At 41.2% G+C, this 22321-nt stretch overlaps 1 protein-coding gene across 3 annotated transcripts in view; it reads right to left on the bottom strand.

The window, feature by feature from the left end:
- The window catches only part of podxl (podocalyxin-like), an 81341-nt gene extending 62571 nt beyond the window's left edge, over nucleotides 1-18770 (bottom strand). Inside the window, exon 1 of one of the 3 annotated variants that reach the window (XM_050036078.1) lies at nucleotides 18259-18770. In XM_050036078.1, coding sequence (XP_049892035.1) covers nucleotides 18259-18301 — 43 coding nt within the window. In that variant the 5' untranslated portion in view covers nucleotides 18302-18770. The remainder of the gene's footprint in view (nucleotides 1-18258) is intronic. The other 2 variants (XM_050036077.1, XM_050036079.1) reach the window with 2 other exon arrangements.
- Between the last annotated feature and the right edge of the window lie 3551 nt (nucleotides 18771-22321).

The following is a 22321-nucleotide window of genomic DNA, read 5'->3' as shown; positions in this document are numbered from 1 at the left end:
TTGTACCACAGTAGCCAGAACTGTAATATTATTACTTTAAATAATGTTGTTGTAAGCTACTGTTATTACCTGCATCTCTCTCTCTGTCTCTCTCTCTCTCTCTCTGTCTCTGTCTCATTGTGTCATGCGGATTACTGTTAATTTATTATGCTGATCTGTTCTGTACGACATCTATTGCACGTCTGTCCGTCCTGGAAGAGGGATCCCTCCTCAGTTGCTCTTCCTGAGGTTTCTACCGTTTTTCAAAGGGGTTTTTTGGGGAGTTTTTCCTTATCCGCTGCGAGGGTCATAAGGACAGAGGGATGTCATATGCTGTAAAGCCCTGTGTGGCAAATTGTGATTTGTGATATTGGGCTTTATAAATAAAATTGAAAATTGAAATTGAAAAGCTGTCATTCCGATCGAGACTGGCCAAGAGACGTGTCTTACAGCTTTCAGTTTAGGCCCCGCCCACCAGGTTCAACTTTTTACTCGCAAAACTTTTTGACTTGCAAACAAAATAGAATGACTCGCAAACAAAACTTTAGGATTTGCAAACAAAACTTTACATTTTTTGATTGCAATATTGATACTTTTGCTCTCAAATCTTTTTTTAGATTGCAAAACCTACTCTGTTTGATTGAATAATAAAGAAACATTATGCAGATTACTATCAGGTCATCCAAAACAACTGAAAACCACGGACACAACAAATGTCATACTTACTCTTACATCAGTATGGTTAATTGTAACTATTTAACTATTAAATGAACGTAATAAATAGATTCTCTTATTGTCAGATGTATTCTATTATATTTCATGAGTACAGGTAAACACATTATTACACTATTGTACTGGCAACATAAGGCCCGTTTCCACTGAGGAAGTTCCTGGTACTATTTGGGGGGCAGGAACTACTACAGGAACGTCCTCTCGCTCGGCCCTCTCAACCGCCGTGTCTCCACTGAGAGAGCGGAGTAGGAGGAAGGTTCCTGTAAAGTTACCGGGCTCTGTAAAGTGACGTAATCGTTGCGCGACCATTTTGACTGGGCCGACGTAGGGGCGTAGGGACGCTGTTAGCCGTTAGCCGTTAGCGGTGTCTGTAATAACTCCGGTCATGGTCCGTGAAACAAATATTTTTTCCAGCGGATGTCTTAGTTACAACATGATTGAGCTAACTGGAGTAGTTTCATGTCTATCCGACAACGGGAGGCTTTTAACAGATGACGTCCTGATGTTAGTTTTGCTGCTGCTGTTAGCTGTCCCTGTCAGCTGATGCTTTCTAGACATCGTGATTTCCCAAAACTGAATAAATACCACACATAGCAACACAAAATTGCTTTGCTAGCTCAATCATGTTGTAACTAAGATATCCGCTGGAAAAAATATTTTTTTCACATACCGTTTATTGAGTCATTACAGACACCGCTAACAGCTAACGGTTAGCCGAGCTAATCTACAATAACCATGTTGTTATTTACCAAACGTCACATCCCGCCTTGAGTATATCCAATCAGCACCAAGTAATTCTCAAGCCCCAGCCAGGAGTTTCTCGGGGCCGTTCTGAGTACCTACTCCGAGGCAGGGACGTGTTTAGCCCCTGTAAAAGTTCCGGAACTCTGTCCTTCGGGGGTGGTTCCTGCGGTGGAGACACGCACCAACGGCCCTGGCCCCGTAAAATTACCCCGAAGTTCCTGCGGTGGAAACGGGCCTATTAAGAAGTAGACTTGGAGTTCTCTTTTTTTGTGAACAAGTTTTTATTCCAGATATCCATATCAATCTCAAAAGTAGAAAAAAAAACAAAGAAAAAAAATGGAAAAACAGTCAAATAATTTATTTGTTTGGTCTATAAAATGTAAGAAAATGGTATAAAATGTCAACCACTGTTTGCCAAATCCCAAGATGCAACCTAAAATGTCTTGTTTTGTCCCAAACAAATATCATAAAACATTACTGTTACATGTAGAAATATATAATCTCACACAGACACTTCTCATCAACATACCATGGAAATGAACTGCATTTTACATATGGTTTTTCAGGTGCCTCTGGATCGCGCTCTCATTTTTGGTTTTAAATTTGGGGCAGAGAGGCCACCCAAACTCGGACGGTGAAAGTTGCGTGCCCCAGACTGGCTTCGTCACTCAAAATAGAGGAGTGCACCTGAAAAAAGGAGAAGTCAATCAACATTGATAGCTGGAAAACATACTGAACATCAACCATATTTTACCGATCTAAAGGACTCATGGTGGAGGAGGCACTACAGCTATTTATGTATCCACATGTGTATGTGTATTAAGTGCTCTGATTCATTACTGAAACATAATACAAATGTATTTTTTGCAGAAACCCGGGGCTATGTATACGTTATTTATCTGACCCGGTTAACCCTCGGGGGTCGCTCATGTCGTATACGACATGAGACGACTCGTTACTATTTTTAGAATATCGCCGGAAAAAAAACGATGTATAGAACTTGATTGAGCAGTACAGGGTTGAGGTTATACAAGCATTAATACACAAGGAGACCAGGCGAACCAAAAATTGGAAAAAATGGCTTGTGTGCAGTGAGTGTGTGCAAAGATGTTTTACACCATAACACACCAAAAAGCAGAGGAACACATATTAACCCTGCTGCAAACTACACATCTAACCCAGATAGCACGCATACATCTGGCCAACGTCGGCCTGAGGACGACATATCAGCCCTGAATTTATAATATCTGACAAGAGTCATCCGCATGGGCGGACATCTTTAAATTTAATACTCTTTTGGGGCATCAGTAGCGTAGTGGATAGTGCCGGTGCCCCATGTACAGAGGCATTGCCTCACTGCAGCGGTTGCGGGTTCGAGTCCGGCCTGCGACCCTTTGCTGCATGTCAGTCCCCGCTCTCTTTCTCTGTCTCCCCATTTCACACACTGTCCTATCCATTAAAGGCAAAAGCCCAGAAAAATAATCTTTAAAAAAAAGAAAAAAAAAATTAATACTCTTTTGTCCCAGCTCATCAAAGGTCTCTGTTACGTAGGCTTTTGGTTGGCCCATTGCCGTAGAATATACCTGCCCACATACGGAAGTCGACACAGAAGGCGGAATTACATCTCCGCGGTCTTTGTTTGGAACTGAGCTTGCAGGACACAGCATCTCATCGCAGTTGGTTTCAGGTAAGCTAATTGGAATAAATTGGCAGAAAATAGCTATGTTGTGTGACCGTTAAAAGAGGTTCCTGGTGAGTGGCGAGGCACGACTGGGTATAGCACGTCCCCACCAGCTAACGTTATCTTTCGTTAGCTGTTAGCTAGTTTAGCTCATGTTAGCTAACAGGCTACAACTGTGGTGTTTTCATTTTATTTTCCCTAGTTGACGTTATCTGCTCATCTGGTTATCGTGAGCACTCGTTTTGGGTTAAAGTGAAAGTGCTCGGAGCTGCCACCCGTGGTCCCGGGCAGGGCTCGAGACTTGGGATCCACTCACCTATGATCCCGCCCGGCCTGACCTCCGCGGCCCCCCGGCCTGACCTCTACGGCCCTGGATGGATGCTCAAGTGTGGGTGAGAGGAGCGGAGAGGACTGCGGAGATCAGGCCGGGCGCGTCGACACTGTGTATCCCAGAACGGGTGCTCAAGTGTGGGTGAGAAGAGCGGAGAGGACTGCGGAGGTCAGGCCGGGCGGACTGACACTGTGTATCCCAGAACGGGTGCTCAAGTGTGGGTGAGAGGAGCAGAGAGGAGCACGGAGGTCAAATAGTGAAGTTTAAGGATGCCTTTGGTATGTTGTTAATGTGATTTTATGGGCAATTCATCAGTCGAGGTCTCCTCCTCTGCAAACCAAACTCACCCGGTGGCTACACGTAAGAGAGCAGTTTTGAAACCACTGTTTTTCCAAGATGAAGGACTGCTTGTTGAGCTGCTGTTAACAGTTAATGGAGTTAACGCCGGATCCCGTTATTTAACCGTTTCAACACTAAATTAAGCAGAGTGACGGACCCAAAGCCTTCAATCTGGCTAAAAGACAGCTGAAATGCTAAAAAAAAAAATATAGTGGTGAAGTTGGGATTTGTTTCTTGAAGTCATGTGCTCATCGTCTTTTCTGTCTCTTGCAGGCTGCCAGGAGAAGCGGACTGGCCATCAGATATTGTTTGTGGAAATTTGAAAATAAAGTTTGTCAAATTGACTTTTGTCTCTTCATTGTGCACACGTACACACGAAATAGGGTAACAGTCAGCTATATTTGAATGTTAGCACTGATTTCTCACATTGAATGGTGAAATATTTGTAGTTTGAAAGGTCCGAACTCAATGAATAAAGGTCGTAGTTACCGAAGCATATGAATATTAATGAAGGAGCGCCCACTGAGCGCAGCTTCTTTTGTTGATCGTTTGAATGTCGCGTGGTGGTCATTTTCGATTAAAGGCCGACGTCTCAGCGGTGTATTGGCAATGAGCAAACGCTCTCCCTGCTACGTCTTAAACATTAACACTGTTTACACACAGACATTGATTAAAGGGAGCACAACAGACCTTGAGCAGTTAACGTTAAGTTAATACCAATCATGCCCTCGTTTTTACACAACAAATGTAGCTAAACCCACCATCCAGTGGTAGTAAGCTAATTTCTGCATGCCGAGATTCCCTACAGAGACGTCACCCTAATTATTCGATACATTATGTAGAATTGCATCTTAGAGAACATAACACACGTGTTAAAAGATAATGAAGATGACGGCGCGTGTAAATGCAGCGGCTTGGTACTCTATGCTAGTGCTAGCTACTAGCTAGTACTGCTAAGTACCAAACAGAATTTCGTTGTACAATGTACAATGACAATGAAGTTGTCTAATTCTAATAATTAAAACATTCATTCCCTTACCGTTCTTTCTCTTACTCGTGCATGTATTGCTCGTCTTCTTCTCTTCGTCTTCTCGGTCGTCGTTGTCGTCTTCTTCTTCTTCAGCGAACAATACACAGAACAACTTCCGCTATGACTTCCAGTAGGGACTGTGGATATCCATCCAATCCCTTGTCTGTCATCTTGTCTGCAGTTGGGTCCCTCTCGATCAAGATGGCGGCAGGTGTTTGCCACGGTCAGGCAGGTGCCGTTGTCTCACCTTCCCTAATATCATCTGGAGAAACGCCACTCTTTATCACTAAGATCAAGATAAAGTTTTCATCCTGGTTGCTTTGCCTGGTTACTATTAAAACTCAAGAGCTATCATACATTTCAATTTTGATCCTGTACCTGCTAATGGTTGCGTTCCTACCCTCGTGGGGAAGTTGGTGTGCTGAGTACTTGAGATCAACCCGTCACTTTGAGACATTGGACCCGCAGTTTGGACCTTTGTTGTTCAGTGCATACATCAATGTAGGGTCACCAGGTCCCAATAAACCAAATGTGGGAGTAGGAGTAGGTTTGTGAGGGACAATGTGGGACACCCGCCCCCAGCGCGAAGTTTAATCATCAGAGACTAAATACATTTATCATAAACTATACAGAGTCTACTGTATATTAACACTGGACTTTTTAAATTGCTGAAGTATTTAGCAACACAGAGACTTGTGGTCAGTGGGATTTGAGGATTCTTAAAATAACATCTGTAGCCTACAGATGTGAAGCCCTGACTGTATCTGACTGATCTTTAATGAAAGCTGTTGTCTTGTATTTTTTTTTTCCTCTGAAAATATTAACCTTATAGTCAAACACTGTTTATTTAGCCTGTGTAGTTGAGGGGACAGGTCAAACTGATATGATGCTGATTTACAGGATAATTCATGTCAAATGGAGGTTAAATCATGAACATAAATTACAGATCACCTGTAAAACATTTTAATAAATTAATCTATCATAATTAAAACAACTGGAGACTGAAAACAAACTGACATATGGGTCTGATCACTTTTTTAATGAATTGACATCATTCCAGACAGGATGTGAGTGTGTCTGTGACTTCCTGTACGGACTGAAGGCTGCTGGAAACTGTTGGGAAACTGTCCGACTTCGCCGCAGGTTTTTGTCACCGCCCCCCGCTGCGGCCACCTGCTCTCGTCTACTTTGCAGGCAAGGCAGGCTATCAAGGAGGTTGAAATAGTTGCTATGTGGGGCGGGAGGGGCTGGCCCTAGCGCTTAAACGCACATGCGGTGCTACTAAGACAATAAACAGAGCTTCTTCTCATTGGCCGGGGGGGGGGAATGCAAGCGCGGGTGACAACCAATCATGCGGGACATGGTCTCAATTTGCGTGATGCGTGAAAAGAGACAGAAATGCTGTGCAGTCCCGCGCAATGCGGGACGTCTGGTCACCCTACATTAATGACCTCCTGTGTGATGGTGTGGAGATCCTGATGTATGCAGATGACACAGTCTTATATGCACATGGGAAAGACCCTGATGAGGTTGCTAACAAATTATCATTAACTATGGAGAAAGTTGTGAAGTGGCTCAGTTACTCATGTCTCACTTTGAATACTGAGAAGACTGTGACTATGAAAAGTGCTAGGCAAAAGTCTGCATTTTTGTGACCCATACACCAACCCGACCTCTCTCCTTAGAAGTGCTTGGGACTGTTTCGCTGTTTATTGCCGTCAGCGTCAAGTCATGTGATCGCAGCCTTTCAAAATTGAATTTCCCCTCAGGGGATTAATAAACTATATAAAAATAAAATAAAAAATACAAGGGATATGTACGAATTTGGGTGCATTGCTCTTCGTAGGGAAACATACGAAAAATTTGTGAGAACAGTTTGCAGTAATCTGTGAACTGTTCCTTTCTAAAATCAGTTTCAAAAATCCCATATTGGTTGGGCACTAATCTTTACATACAGTCTATGGTATAAACAGAACCAAAGCAACCATTGATATAGTGAAATAAAACATGTGTGAGGGTGCATAAAATGTAAAATTATGTGGTTGTGAAAAAATAGAGTAGCTGAGCGATGATAAAGACAGTTGAGCTGTAAATCACAGTAAATATACAAAAAGTTGATAAGAATGTTTTTTTGTATGAATGATAGAAAAACAAGTAAAGGAGGTAAATTCAGTGGTGGGGATATAATGAATAAGATCTTTGGGAAACACTGGAATAAACACGCAAATATATTTTTGTTACAAAAATATAGGAAAAAAAACAGGTCATCTTTAACCCACATGTGCATCCAAATGAAAACTATGCCTGTGCAAATTACATCCAAACTATCTGCAGGGCTAGATACCATCAAACGTGTACTCTGGGTGAACCAATCCTTTAAGAGAATTAAGAGACGCTCGGTGTGTGGGCGTGTTTCATTTCACACTCTCTCACACACACACACACACACACACACACACTGCTCACAGCTCATGTTTTCCTGTCCCTGAGCAGTGGGGGGAGTTCACACAAATTGATAAGGCAGATGAAAAGAGTGCTGAGAAAGTAAGGAGCAAAAGATGAAGGGAGGAGAGGAATGAGGAGGCTCTGGACGAGGGAGAGGAGGAGGAGGTGAGGGAAGGTCCGTGACAGTACCAGCCACGGGCCTGATTTATGGACACCTGGGTGTGCAGCATGGCATGCTGGGTACAGGGAGGGAGTGTGAGGTTGCAGTAGAGGTGAAAGAGCGTGGCTCGTCATCTGCAGCATCAGACAGTGATGAAACACTGAGCTTTACAAAGAGTCAAGGTTCCTCCCTGAAGGAAACTTGCATATGCTAGCCATGCCTGGTCTTTAAAAACAACATTCATTGCATGTGGAAAAAAGGCTGCATCAGACCCTCAGGAATCCAGGGAATCAGGAGGTTTGAAACATAAACAAACAGAATACTGAATGACTGGGAATGACTTAGCAGGTGCTGGTTTTTGCAAAGTTTTCTTCCTCTTGGGCACAAATTCTGCTCTAAATCATGAAGAGCTACGCAACTACAAATCATACTTAGTGCCAACCATTTTCAAAAACAAACCAGGTTTAAGACTGGTTTCAGTGCATGAGAGTACCTATGAAAATCTATGTGCACAAAGTGAAACCTTTCCTGGAGATAGCTCATCTATCATGATAAACAGCACCTATGTCAAAGTTGTGTTTTTGAGCAGAGACACATTCAAAAATTATTATTGTTTTCATTATTTAACTATCTACAATGGGACTTTCAAGGACATCAAACATTTGATAATTATCTGGAAACATATATTAAGCATTGATTAAAAAAAAGAAAAACGCAGACAATGACAACTGGACTACAGTATTCCCCCATGACAACTGAGCAAACTCCATTTGCTGATTAAAACTGTGACATGAGGTTGAAAGTTCAAGAAAAAGCTAGCAAGTGATCCTTGAGTTAAGAATGCACCAACCTGTTAGAGTTGTTCCTACTGGCAGTTCAAATCTAACTATCCACTATGGTGGATTCTCAAGCACATGTCAACACAGTGGAAAATAAAGTGTAGAAATCTCAAAATCAGAACGCAACAATGTAGGATTTCAGCAGTATATCACTTTCAAGGTATACTGTGATATAAAAGTTGATGGTTATCATACCGTGTACATTTGCTACAAGTCCCTGTACCAACCAAGTCAGGAGTGTGGGCTGGTAGCTACAAAGGTGCCAGTTCGCTTTTTTGGGCACTGCAAGTGACCGAGCCCCCAACTGCTTGGGGCACCTGTCCAGGCAGGCCCCTTGCTCTGACATCTCTCCATTAATACATGTATAGGTCCTGTTTGTGCGTGTGTGTATTTCTGGCCTGTGTGTATATGAAGTCAGAGTGAAAAAAACAGAATTTCCCGTTGGGAATTGATACAGTATATATCTTCTTTTTCTTCTTCTTCTTCTTCTTCTTCTTCCAACTTCAAAAGAACTGGGCACAGCATTGGGGGTAGGGCCCTATTCATTCTTATAAAAGTTGCTTAGTAGCAAATTAAGCCAAAAAGTTTAACTTCCCTGTGTAAAATTACAGGGAACTAACTCTCTGCTTCCAATTCACTGGGCCCATAGAGCAGGCGCACAACAGACTTTCACCAGCCAAGCAGCTAACTTCTGGTTTAGCCCTCTGCTAACATGAATGTAGATAAAGAGTGCCACTTTCTAGACTTTCCAAATGTTATTAGACTGAATGGATTAAATCCTGACAGTGAAACGAATCACTTCACAGGAGTTGTGACGCGGAACTGAAATGAACTGAACTGTTCAACTGAATGTGTAGCATCTCCATATTGACAAAAGTTTAAACATTTGTATTTGTGTGTGATCTAAACAGCTAACTAACATTGGCTCAAGTGGGTAATCAATAGTCCGGTTTTATACATCCAAAGAACTTATATCATAATGATCTGCTTGGCAACCAGACCAGGTATCTGTTTGAGACAGGTGTTTATATGTCAAAATGTGTAGCCACACCAGGCTAGTAAAAGGCACTGGGCTTTTAATAAGGACTAGGCTTTTAATTGAAGTTTTATTTCTACATGTAAGTCAAGAAATGCTCTTCATTAGTACTCAAACTAGTGAGTGTGACAAACTTTACGGCCCCAACGCTGTCACCATAAAAACTAATACCAGCCACCATTTTCTTTTGAACTGGTCAAATAAACATGGCAAACTGTTCTGTCTGTTCTACTCTCACTCTATTTCTATGGTCAAAACTTTTTGAACGTTAATAACTGTTAGGATACATTCAAAGGATTCAAATCTGTGCATTATATCTTCTTGGAATTTATGTTTTCTAATTTTTTAATTTGTTTCAAATCTGACACTTTGTGAGCCACGTCCTCCAGCAGTAATTTGTAGCTGTAGTTGTAGTTATTGCAGTCACAGTCAGCTCCTGATCAGTGTTACTGAATTTCTATCCTGTATCACAAGTGGTCTGTAGTTTGATTCAGCCCTATTATATTACATGGGGACCCCTATTTTAACTTTGCTCTTAAATATTCTATTCCTGCCTATTTGTCTACCGTCCAGCTGTAGGAAAAACCTACAGCTGAGTGGGTGAGGGCGGCTCAAGGTCATCTCCTGCCGCCACACCCTCCATGGGAACTGGGATGTTGATAAAGTTTTTTCCCCATCTATTGTTCTCTGTTCTCTCCCATGTACACCAGCCAGCCCAGACAGCAGACAAGTCTGCCAAGCAGGCAGCGTCTCACCAGGCCCCTGCTGGACAAACAGGCCAGGAACTTCCACTGCCTGTTATCTTGTAGGAAATGGACAAGTCATGAACCCGCAAATGCACAAGAGAGATGGTCTGCGTAGGGGTTAGGAAGTCCTGGAGAGGACTGATAACTTATGATCCTGCCTCCTTACTATAGTCCAGTTATTTCAACACTGATTCAGGCATTTGATCACTCAAATCAAAGCTGCGCAGTTTGAACATCCTGATTTTCTACCTCTTAGATGCTATTGGCTGCAGTTAGCAGGAACATTGTCGGAGGTAAAAGCTCCGGTTGAAAAGTGAAATGGTATGTTCAAAAGCAGCCAAAAAGAGATGACTTAAAACTATGTGTACATGAGCTGTGGCAAATTTCGGTATAAGCCACTTTTTTAATGGAAATTAAAGAAAGTAAAGGGAGAAATGATCCAAAGGTCTGATGACTTATCTTTAGAAGGGGTTCCACCTCTACCCCTTACAATGTAGTTCACAATAAAGTCTGGGTAAAGCAGAGTCAGTGATTTCTTTCTTAACACATTGTACATGTTAGAAAATACTTGTTGTAAACATGTGCAAAGACGGTCAACTGTAGTGCTGAATAGAATAGAATAGAAACAGAATAGAATAGAAATAACTTTATTCAACCCCGAAGGCAAAGTCAGCTGTCCAGCAGCTCATAAAAGACAAAGAACAACAACCACACTTCCCTTCATCAACAACAACACAGTGGTATTAAAATAGACCTAAAATAAAATAAGTTAAAATAAGTGCATGAATTGAAATTACATTAAAATAAAATTGTCCATTCCAGAGTCCAGCCAGTTGTGGCTAATGTAATGTGTGTAAATGTGTGTGTGACTGGATTCAGGAGGTGTTAAATAGTCTTATTGCCGTGCGGACAAAGGATCTCCTGAAATGCTCTGTTCTGCAACGCAGTGAGACGAGCCGACTCCACCACAGTTCTTAGTGGGTCCAATCTCCTGCCGAGCACTGAGCTAGCTTTTTTAACCAGCTGGTCTAATCGCTTGGTGTTTTTGTCTGTCAAGCTGCTTCCACAACACACTGCAGCGTAGAAAAATGCACTGGCCACCACTGTGTGATAGAACATGGTCAACATCTCCACAGACACATCAAAGGACCTCAAAGTCCGCAAGAAGAACAGGCAGCTTTGCCCCCACCTGTAGAGGGCATCAGTATTAGAAGACCAGTCCAGCTTATCATCCAAGAGGACCCCCAGATATTTGTAGGTGTGGACCACCTCAATGTCCTCCCCCTTTATGGAGACTGGTTAATGGGGTGACCTCTTCCTCCTGAAATCCACAACCATCTCCTTGGTTTTGGTTGTGTTCAGGTGGAGACAGCACTTACTGCACCAGTCCCTGAAGGCATCAACAAGGTCACTGTACTCCCGCTCCCGATCTCTCCTGATACAAGCCACAATAGCTGTATCAGCTATTATTTTTGTATGTGGCAGGACTCACTCAGTTGTACTTAAAGTCTGCTGTGTAGAGTGTGAACAGGAATGGTGCTAAAACAGTTCCCTGTGGAGCACCAGTGTTGCTCCTGACCATCCCAGAGACACAGCTTCCATCCCAGAGGCCACTCTGTTAAGTAGTCTCTTATCCATTAGGTCAGGAAGCGATATACTCCCATCCCATGTGCTCCTGATAGGCAAATTGGAGGTGGTCCACAGCATCAGTGACCTCTGACTTCAGGAAATGGAGGACCGGGCACTCCAGGGTCTTCATAATGTTTGATGTTAAGGCCACCGGTCGGTAGTCATTTAACCCTGCCCAGCACCCCACTTTGGGCACTGGTACGAGACATGTTGTTTTCCACTGCACGGGGATTTTGCCTGTTCCTGTTGAAGATCCACTGAAGGGGCTCCGCTAGCTGGGCTGCACAGTCTTTCAGGAGCCTTGGACACACTCCATCTGGGCCTGCAACTTTCCCTGTGCGCAGTCTCCTGGGCTCCGCCCTCACCTCGCCTGCTGTAAAGGACAGTGGTAGTTGGCCTTGGGTGGTAGATGTTGTAGCTGTAGCTGCAGTAGTGGGGGAGGGGCTACTTTCAGGTGACAGTGGAGTAGGAGCAGCAGCAGCAGGTGACACTGTGGAAGGGGGATGCAGGGGTAGGGTGAACACTGCCCTCTGGACACATTTTCCCATATGTTGACATGATAATGGCCGCGTTTCCCAGATTGCTCTTATCTTAAGAAGATCTTTCACTAAGAAGGAGTTGTAAGATTGAGCTGACCCACTCTTAACAGTCTTCTTAGCGACCAAACGATCACAGATCCAGCCGCAGCAGGCACATTAATATTACACTGAGCAAGGAGATATTAAAACAGTGCACACTGTATATATTTTGATCTATTTCATACTTCAGATTTATATTGTTTGGCGTTAATTGGTGACAGAAAAGAACGAATTTAATTCTGCAGGGAAACGTGTGTCCTTACTGTGCATATTGAATCTTGAATCTATGTTTTATGAAGACCCTGTGTGCGCTCAGGGCTGTGGCACAAGTTACGCACCGAAATCTGGCGGAAGAAAAAAAAATATTAGACACCTGATCTCGTAATTACGAGATCTTTTCTCATAATTACGAGATCAGGATGTCATAATTATGAGATCAGGATCTCGTAATTACGAGATAAGGTGTCTAATTATTTTTTTATCCAGTGAATGCAATGCGATTACATACTGTTAAATACCACAATCATATAAACACAAGCTAAACAGCTGTCACTAATGATCTTTTACCGCTTTGTAGCTTGTTCTTTGGCTCAAGTGGAGTGTGTGCTTTGTGCTACTGGGAAAGCTTCTAAAGAATTTCTATCGTTTCGCAGTTGCTCAATCTTCATTTTAGCTCCTTCAGCGGACAAACCTCAAGCATCTCAGAGCAGCATAATTTTAAATACTTGGTGATTTTTTAATAATTGTATGTGTGTGTATATGTGTGTTGGGACCAAATGAAACACAATAAAAAAAAATATATATAAATTTTTTGACAGTGTGTCTCTTTGGGGGGTGGGAGTAGGAGGGGGGACCCCAGGGGAAGATTGCCTAAGGCACCAAATTTGCTAGGTCCGGCAATGTTTATGTTTGCTAGAAAAATACATGATCATTCAATCTGCAGAATGTACGAGACCAGTTTACTTTATTTGTAATAAAACAGTGGACATTGTGAAGACACAGAACATGCCCATTTTAAGTCCCAGTCTCATATCTGTGCTGCAGTCAGTTAGCCTAGCTAACCAGAGACTGGCTGGTAACTTCCTGATGTCTCAGCTGGTTGCCTGGCAACCTCACTGTGATGACAAAACTTCAGAAAGTAACTGCGGAAAGGAAGAAAAAGTCCTGCATATAACCTCCTGTCAAACCACAATCAGTTTTTGTTTCATGCACACAAAATTTGACTCACAGCCTAAACGGTAAGACAGTATGGACCTTTTCATCTACTTCTCAGCATAAGAAAGTAAAAGAACAAAAGTGGCTCTTTTGGAGATTGAGAAACAACTCCTAGGTTCTATGTGACCACTGTGAGAGGACCAATGTTGTATTCTGACATCTGCAGTTCAATGGCAACCATGTTTTCTCCTCCATCACCTTATGACAAAGTAACAACTGCAACCTGCAGACTGATCTGAAGTTCTGGCTTTCCAAAAGTTACCGAGTATGATAGATGAAATCACAATAACTAATTTTAAAGAAATAAATTCACAAAGGTACATTTCACATGAAAACTGCAAACAACACCACACATGTCTAAGCTTTTAGCCCTACTCCTGATAACAGGCTGTTAATCATACAGACACATATGCATATGCATATTCACATGCACAAAAACATGTCACACTTTTATTTTTAGAAAAAGTGCTGACAGCCTTCAGATTGAGTTTTGGGGCCGTGTCACATGTTTTCTTTTTCTTCACATGCTCAAAAAATAAAAGCATCCCATCTGAATCCACCTACTGTAGTGGTGAGAAAGCAGCAGGTGCATAATTAAAGAAAAACACTTTCCTCGCCTCTCAGCCTGGTAGGGAGGTCAGGGTGCACTTCATTATTCAGCCTCCTTCTCCGCAGCCACAGGCTATTGGACAACTCTGTGCGTGCGTGTGCGTGTGTGTGTGTGTGTGTGTGTGTGTGTGTGTGTGTGTGTGTGTGTTTGGAGGGAGGGGGGCATTGGGGACCCCTTTACTGTGGGGTGGTGGGAGGCAGCAGGGCAGGGCAGGGACTCCAACTGCGCCATTACTGATTTCCTACAGATTACATGTGGTTCACACAGTAACAACAGGCATGTACACTTCCCAAACAGGTCAACACAGTAACACAGAGAAAAAAAACTGGGGGAGCTGTCCAATTCAGAGGATCTTACTCTCCTCAATTTGTGCAGAAATTAAGACACAAAGGAGCAGAGGAAGACAAAAAGGCTCTGGTTGCTGTACGTTTCAAGGTTAGCACTCTTCTTCAGGTTGCATCAACTGATGCTGTTTGTGTTCTCTTTGCTTCTTACAGCCTGAATTTGTGCACAAATTAAGTAAAAAAAAAAAAAGTCCCCGCCCTTATTCCCTACAAGATTTTATACATACAAACTGTAACCTACATTGTACAGCAAGTGATCATTCCTATAGATAATGAAATCAGGTATGTCAATCAATCAATCAATTTTATTTATAAAGCCCAATATCACAAATCACAATTTGCCTCACAGGGCTTTACAGCATACGACATCCCTCTGGACCCTCAAAGCGGATAAGGAAAAACTCCCCCCAAAAACCCTTTAACGGGGAAAATGTGAAGATATTAAAATAGTAAAATGACCAACATTATAAGAAATGCAATCATGCTTTCTGTTAAAAACAAACAAACAAACAAAAAAAACAACTCCATGAGTTCAATTAGTTTGAATCTAGCAATTAAAAATGGTATAACTTTACATTACAAGGCAGTATAGAGGTAGGAAACTGCACTGCAGTTACATTTACTTGAGTACCATTCAAAACCCAATTATGTTCCAAACACAAAAAAGGGAAAAAATGTTGAAATAGTGGATTTATACTCATAAATCATTACAAAAGTCTTTTTTTCTGATTTGGATACGTATTTATATTATATTTTCTGTCCATTCCAATGGACTGACAATCTTAACGCATAAACCGCCCAATAGTAAAAATAACAATAAATAGTCCTAACAGACCTTTTTTCAACAAAAACACAAGTTTGTTATTTTTCATGAATAGTTAGCTCATATCAGTGAATAAAATGACACTTTTAAACACACTGCATATATAATTTGTATTCATCGTCACAAATCAAAATATCCTTAATTTCTGAATTATTCTGTGGACACTGTTAATAAAATGCATTATAAGCTAATTGTGTCATTAGAAAATAAAACCAGAACAGTATTTCTCTATTTAAACTATATTTTCCTATTCATGATGCTCAGATCCACCATCCATTCCAATGCATGGATACTTTTGAAAAAGATAAAAGCTAAAAATCTTTCAAATGATTTTTTGACAAATATAGTAACATAAGTGATATAACATCTCATGGTTACTTTAAAAACAGTTTAAACAAAAATTATGAACTTCAACAATATGATTAATAGAGTGAAATGTACCTCGTCTTTCCTCCTTGCCTCGGTTGGCCATACTTATTAAAAAAGTGGGCGTGGCTCTAATGCAATCCACTTCAGATGATGTGGAACACTGTGATTGTCTTATAGATATCCTATCAATAAATAATAGTCAATAATCAATAATAATGAATATATCTCATTTTAAAGTTAATGTGAATGAGTTCAAAACACAACATTGGAGTTTTTCCACATACGAGATGTACAGTATTTATGTAATCCCAGCCAGTTTTCTGGGTACATCCACACAACAAACTTGTAAAACTGATCATGGTTTATGTAACGTTACATAATAATCTGATGCAAAAAGCTGCTTTGCCTTGATTTTGAGTAGTAGGATATATATTTAGAGTACTTTCTTATTCATACTTGAAGTAAAAAAAATTTTTGGATCATACTTTTACTACTAAGTGTGTGGGGGTGGGGTGGGGGGTTGATACTGCATAGTAGCTCAATATTTTGTGTGGCAATACTGTATCGATACACAGACACAAAGTACCATTTTTATTATATAAATTATTGATATTGCAAATAAGAATTAAACCTTTGGTAGAGTCTAATACAATATAAAAATCTGTTGCTTTTTCAGTCCACTAGTTATATGTTGCTGCAATAAAAACGACTGAACTGAGGTAAATTAACTGAAAACTTTATCTCATTAGATAAAAACAGATGATTATATTTTTTTCTTAATTAGCAGTTGAAAAAAGGTTATAAATTGAAATTTACCGGAATCTGTTATTGCAATACTCTGCATATGGCAAACATTTTAAATCGCAATGATATTGTATTGTGGCTTCACAATAATAACCTATCATATAGGGGGCCTTTTTGTGATTCCCACACCTTCTACTTAGGGGTGTCAAATATACAGCCTGCGGGCCAGAACCGACCCCCAACTGGTCCAACTGGATGACTTTGTAAAGTGTGAAAATTGCAGAGACATCATTAAGTCCAGTTTTTCAATAAAATGCTTATGCAGGAGCTGCCAGTGGAAAATGTCTTTGTCAAAAAGGAGAAAAGTGGACACAGAGGGTTGGGTTTTCTGAGAAAAATGGACCAGTTCCTCTTTCTTCACAGAGGGAAATTTGGAGCCATTGTGCTTGGTGTGTTCAGAACACCATTCAGTGCTCAAGCAATATATTATTCACTGCTACTATCAGACAACAAGAACTTGCAAGGCGAACTGAGAATGGAAAAGATACATGAACTGCTGCCAGGTTTGAGGAAATATCAGTCTGTTTTTATTGTTCTTATTACTAACCAAATAACATCAGCGTCAAAGCCGTACTCGGAGGGTGAGTTTGTGAAGATATGATTGCTGAAAAACAGACATATTGTGTAATTTGCACTCATATATTTTGAGACATTTCAGGCTGTTCGTCATGTGTTTGTAAATGGATGGACTTTTTTTTTTAGAATGTTGGTCTTCACACTAAAATAAAGGGGGTAGTTAAGAGGTTTTGTTATTGGTCTTGGTCTGGCCCACTTGAGATCGATTTGGGCTGTATGTGGCCCATGAACTAAAATAAGCTTGACACCCCTGACTCAGTAGGACTCAGTACACTCTAAAAAATGATTTATGGGGTTAATGGATAAGACAGTTAAAACGATTTTCAGCATAAAAAACCCCAATAGGGTCTGTTTCATTAACATGTTTTAAAACTTACTTTAGGAAGTTCCACACATTCAAAAGCATTTTCAACATTTTTTTGTAGGACGGAATTAAAATAATGAGGTTAGAAACTCTTAAATAAAATAGTTTGACCACTAAATATCACCACAGCTTTTGAATACATATTAAATTAATTCAACTCAAAAGCAAATCATGTTGGTTGTACTAAACTCACTGAGTTTGTCAGACTCATAGGATTGACTCAATAATGCCAGAGTTGGAACTACTTAAAAGGATGCATGCAAATTGTTACCTTCATTCTTTTTTTTTTTTAAGTTGAACCAATTGATTCATTTCTAGAGTGTAGCACTTTTACATGTATTAGAGAATGTTCTACATTGTTGTATTTGTACTTTAAGTGAAGGATACTTCCTCCACCACTACCTGACATCGACTTTTACTATTGATAGTTAAGTAGCCGCATTATGCTGTATCTCTGTATTTTCAATTAAGTGAAATTTAAAAATCAGAACTTTTACTCGTAATGGAGTATTTTTAGGTTAAAATGTGGCTACTGTTGATAAGATACAACATCTGGAAACATCATCCACCGCTGACTACAACTATGATCAAATGAGAGGTCAGATTATTCTAAGAGTATATTGTGCGCACCTGTTGCTGCATCACGCTGCCCACATTGTCTGTTACACACTGTTCTGTCTTTAAAGAAAGAAGCAGTGATGTCCTGCAGCTGCTGCACAAACACACTAATACTGCTTTCACTCCCCAAAACAATCCCGGACACCCTGTCATTTATTCCAGAGACAGATCGGATATCACAGAGAAAACGTCACGTTCCAGCACGTTAACGCTGCAGAACCATTACAAGTGTATATGGAGTTTAAATGTAATTGTAGGGTACTCACTGAGTAAAAGCAGCAGACACGTGATCCTCATGATGGCTCTCATTCTGTTTCTGCACGCTTCTTCCCCAAGACGGAATTGTCCTTCATGCAGCGCAGCACGACAATCCGTTCCTCAGTATTTGGAGAGGGATGATAAACCCGCTGACTGACGCTGTCCTGTCACACTTTTCTTCTTCACTTTGTATCTCAAGTAAATGATCTCGCCCAACGTATTGTTCACTTTTTTCCTTCTTCTCTTAAACTCAAAGCCAAGAATGCTTTTGTTAGTCTCTGCTGCTTCTTTCTCTTCTCTGTGCGCAGAGTTGGAGATTTGGGGGATCTGCCGTTTCCTTGGCTGTGGATCTGTAGCTTAGGGTCTCTCTCTCTCCCTCACTCGCACTCTCTCTCTCTCTCTCTCTCTCTCTCTCTCTCTCTCTCTCTGTGTGTGCGCGCGCACGCGCGTGTGTGTGCGTGTTTGTGTGTGTGTGTGTGTGTGTGTGTGTCTCCCACAGTGGGTGGCTTGATGCTGTATTGTGCTCAGCCAAAGTGTTGAGCTGTTAGCAGACAGAGCAGCACTGCCCTGCCTCCCTTATCATGAGGAACCAGGGGCAGACCCAGTCCAGTCCAATCCCAGAGCTGTGGACTCTCTGCTGCAGGGACACTTTGAATAACAAAGGAAGCTGTAAGACAATGTGTTCCCCTGCTTTTCATTCATTCCTAAAATGGTCCATGACTCAAGGACGCAGGATGAAGTCACATTGGCTCTGATGTTGTTTGATCATGGGAAAGGCCTGTTTAGATTCACAAAGTCTGCATGTCTTCATGTTAAGTTGTCCATTTCAATACTTTGACACACACACACACACACAGAAGGGGAATGTGTTCACGTTCATGTTATTATATTGGTCAGCATTCACAGACTTGACCCACCTGTTGCTAGACGTTGATATTTGGTTGAAAGTAAGCTGTAGGATTGGTTGAACAAAATTCAATACCAGGATGACTATTGCCAATGTCAATTTGATGTAGAATAATGATGTAGAAATTCTGATTCATCTAACTTTCATCTGTATGCAGATGATACAATTGTTTATTCTTGTGCCTCCTCTCTGTCTTGCGCTTTTCAGCACCTCCAAAAATTGTTTAGCTCGATTCAGGCTGATTTTAAAAATCTTAAACTGGTTTTAAATGCTAGTAAAACAAAAGTCATGTATTTCTCTAGATCCCACTCCCAGCCTCCTGTTCCTCACATTTTCACCACTGATGGAAAGTGCATAGAATAGGTGGCTTCCTATAAACATCTTGTTTTAATCTCACTGCCAAAAAGAGACTTGTCATGGCTACCTTTCTTCCCATGATTGATCATGGTGATGTTCTTTATATCTTTATATGCATGCCTCTGCTGCATCCCTTAAGGCTATAGACACAGTCTATCATGGTGCCTTGCGTTTCATTTTGAATGCCAAATCTCTCACCCATCATTGCTTCTTATATGAATGGTCTGGTCTGATATCACTAAACTATTGCAGATGGCTCCACTGGCATATTTTTATCTACAAAGCCATCTTAGGGCTACTCCCTGGCTGTTTGAACCGCCTCCTCGATCGCTCTACTACTACTAGCCTGCGCTCTCAGGACTTTTTGTTGTTCTCTGTCCCTCGCGCCTTCACTGAATTTGGGAAGACTGCTTTTAGTTACTATGCCCCTTGGTCCTGGAATCAGCTCCAGAAAACGCTAAAATTGGCTGACCTTGTTTCCTTGGGTGATTTTAAATGTTTGTTACAATCTGTAAAAACAGAAGTCTGTAGCTGCTTTCTTTGAATTTGATGTGTACTGTATGTACTTTATGTATCTATGTACTGTTGTGTTTATGTTTTATGTTGTTGTATAGTTGTAACTTTGATTTGCTGCCTTCTTGGCCAGGGCTCCCTTGTAAAAGAGATGTCAATCTCAAAGGATAAATAAAAATAAAAACTGCAGCGTCATCTGTTGTCATTTTATTTTTATTTTAACTTGTGTTGTAAAATCCAATATCCTCCAAACACCTCATGTCAATGTCATCTTGACATAGAATAATGACATTTGATCATAAGATGCGTAGAACAAAACCCAAAAAATGCATAATGTCATATTATTAACGTCCACACAACGTGAAATTCAAATGTCATTAGGCATTTAAAATATCGTTCACACGTTCTTCATTCCAACCAAAATTTAGCGTCTTGTCCAATGTAAGAGTCCACTGTCTTTCTGACATCATATTGATGTCTAGAGTCAGCTTGGTAGTCTTGTTCACATTTCTTTATAATGGTCAGCATTCACAGACTTGACCCAGCTGGCCACCAACGTTGTTAGTTGTTGATATAAACTTTTCTCCATAACAATGGCAGACAAATGCAGACCACCACTTCCAGCTCCAGCCACTCCAACAGTTGGCAAAAGAAAGAGTATAGCAGAAAAATCTAACACTGAGAACTCGATGCTGCAAGAGCCAAAACTCAGGTACTTCGAGCGATGTCGAAGACTGATGGAGCTTCATCCTGAGCTAAAAAGGGATGAGATGGTCGCAGAGTTTCTGCTGGACAGGTATTTTTAGTTTGCCTCTAAGTTTGAATCAACATGGCGGCAGCCTCTGCGTACACCGGCGAAGTAAACACAGTGCAACAAGAAGTAAATTCTTCAGTGCAATACAGTCGCAAGTTTCTAACAGACATTAGAAACCGCTGCAGAGACCTAACGCTACAACCGAGAGAGCTCAGGATGTGTAGCAAGCTTGGCCTGCTACGTCGAGCTAGCCCTGGGATGACCATGGTTTCACCTGCAGCTGTCCCGATGGGGAGACGCCGGCAGCGCTGTGACAGGACACAGGAGCGGGGGAAGAACGGAGGGGGTTAGCTCTAGGCTAAGAGCTAACCCCATCAAACCAGCTGTTCCCAGCGACCTTCTGGCAAACATCCGCTCGCTGGAAACGAAAATGGATTACATCAGACTGTGGAGATCCACTCACCGAGGAGTGAGGGACTGCTGCGTCCTTGTGTTCACTGAGACATGGATGAATGGTAACATATCAGACTCTGGTGTTGAGCTAACAGGGCTAACACTACATAGAGCAGACAGAGAGGCTGCATCGTCTGGTAAGCTCCTGGTGTATACACAAACAATTCATGATGCTGTGATGTGAAAAGGATCTCCCAGTTCTGCTCTCAGGATGTGGAGTTTTTGACTGTGAAATGTCTACCCTTTTCATCTGACTATTGCACTATATGTTCTTTCTTATATGTTGCACAAATTGTTTTTAAATGTTTTGTTTCTTTTTGCTTGGGGTATGCAAAATGTAATTTTGTTTTTGTGTTTTGCACATAAAAATGACAAATTAAGAAGTTCAGTTCAGTTCATAATGTTATATATGACAACACAGCATCCAGTAGCTAATGGCTAACGTTAGCCTACTGTAGCGTAGCCTCTGAAACATTAACGTTATCTTCCTTGTGCGTTTCCACTTACTAATAACGTTAATGCTACTATCTAATGTTAGCACAGTAACCTTATTCTACAACTCATCAGTCATCAGTAGCCATGTTTCCATCAACCTGTTTAGATGCGCATCTAGAAGTATCGCATCGGAAAATTATGATGGAAAAGCCAAAATTCAAATTAAAATCCCCTGATTCGCACAAACTAAAATATGCTTGCTTTAGCCGGGTTTTGACTGATTCGAAAAAATGTTGATTCGCAAAACGGGGGATGGAAACATTATTAAAGGATAACTTTGGTATTTTTCAACCTGGGCCCTATTTCCCCATGTGTATGTGTGCGTATGATTCATAGGTACAACTCGTTTTAAAATTGCAGCCGGCAGCCGCAAGGTAGATATGGGGGCAAATGCGTCCCGTATAAGTTTGCGCATTAAAAGTGCTTTTTTTCGCCACTGACCGGTTCAGATCACCAGTGCTATCCCTGTAAATAGCATACTAAGCATTTCGAACATTGTTTATATAACATTACCTCCACTGTGTCTGTAGCTCTCTCTACTCGTGGGACAGCTGTTTTCTTGAGGAAGAGGTGTTTCAGGATTGGATGTCTT

The sequence above is a fragment of the Epinephelus moara genome, chromosome 23, assembly GCF_006386435.1.
Source record: "Epinephelus moara isolate mb chromosome 23, YSFRI_EMoa_1.0, whole genome shotgun sequence".
NCBI classification, from domain to species: domain Eukaryota; kingdom Metazoa; phylum Chordata; class Actinopteri; order Perciformes; family Serranidae; genus Epinephelus; species Epinephelus moara.
This window is presented reverse-complemented; position numbering and strand designations above follow the sequence as displayed.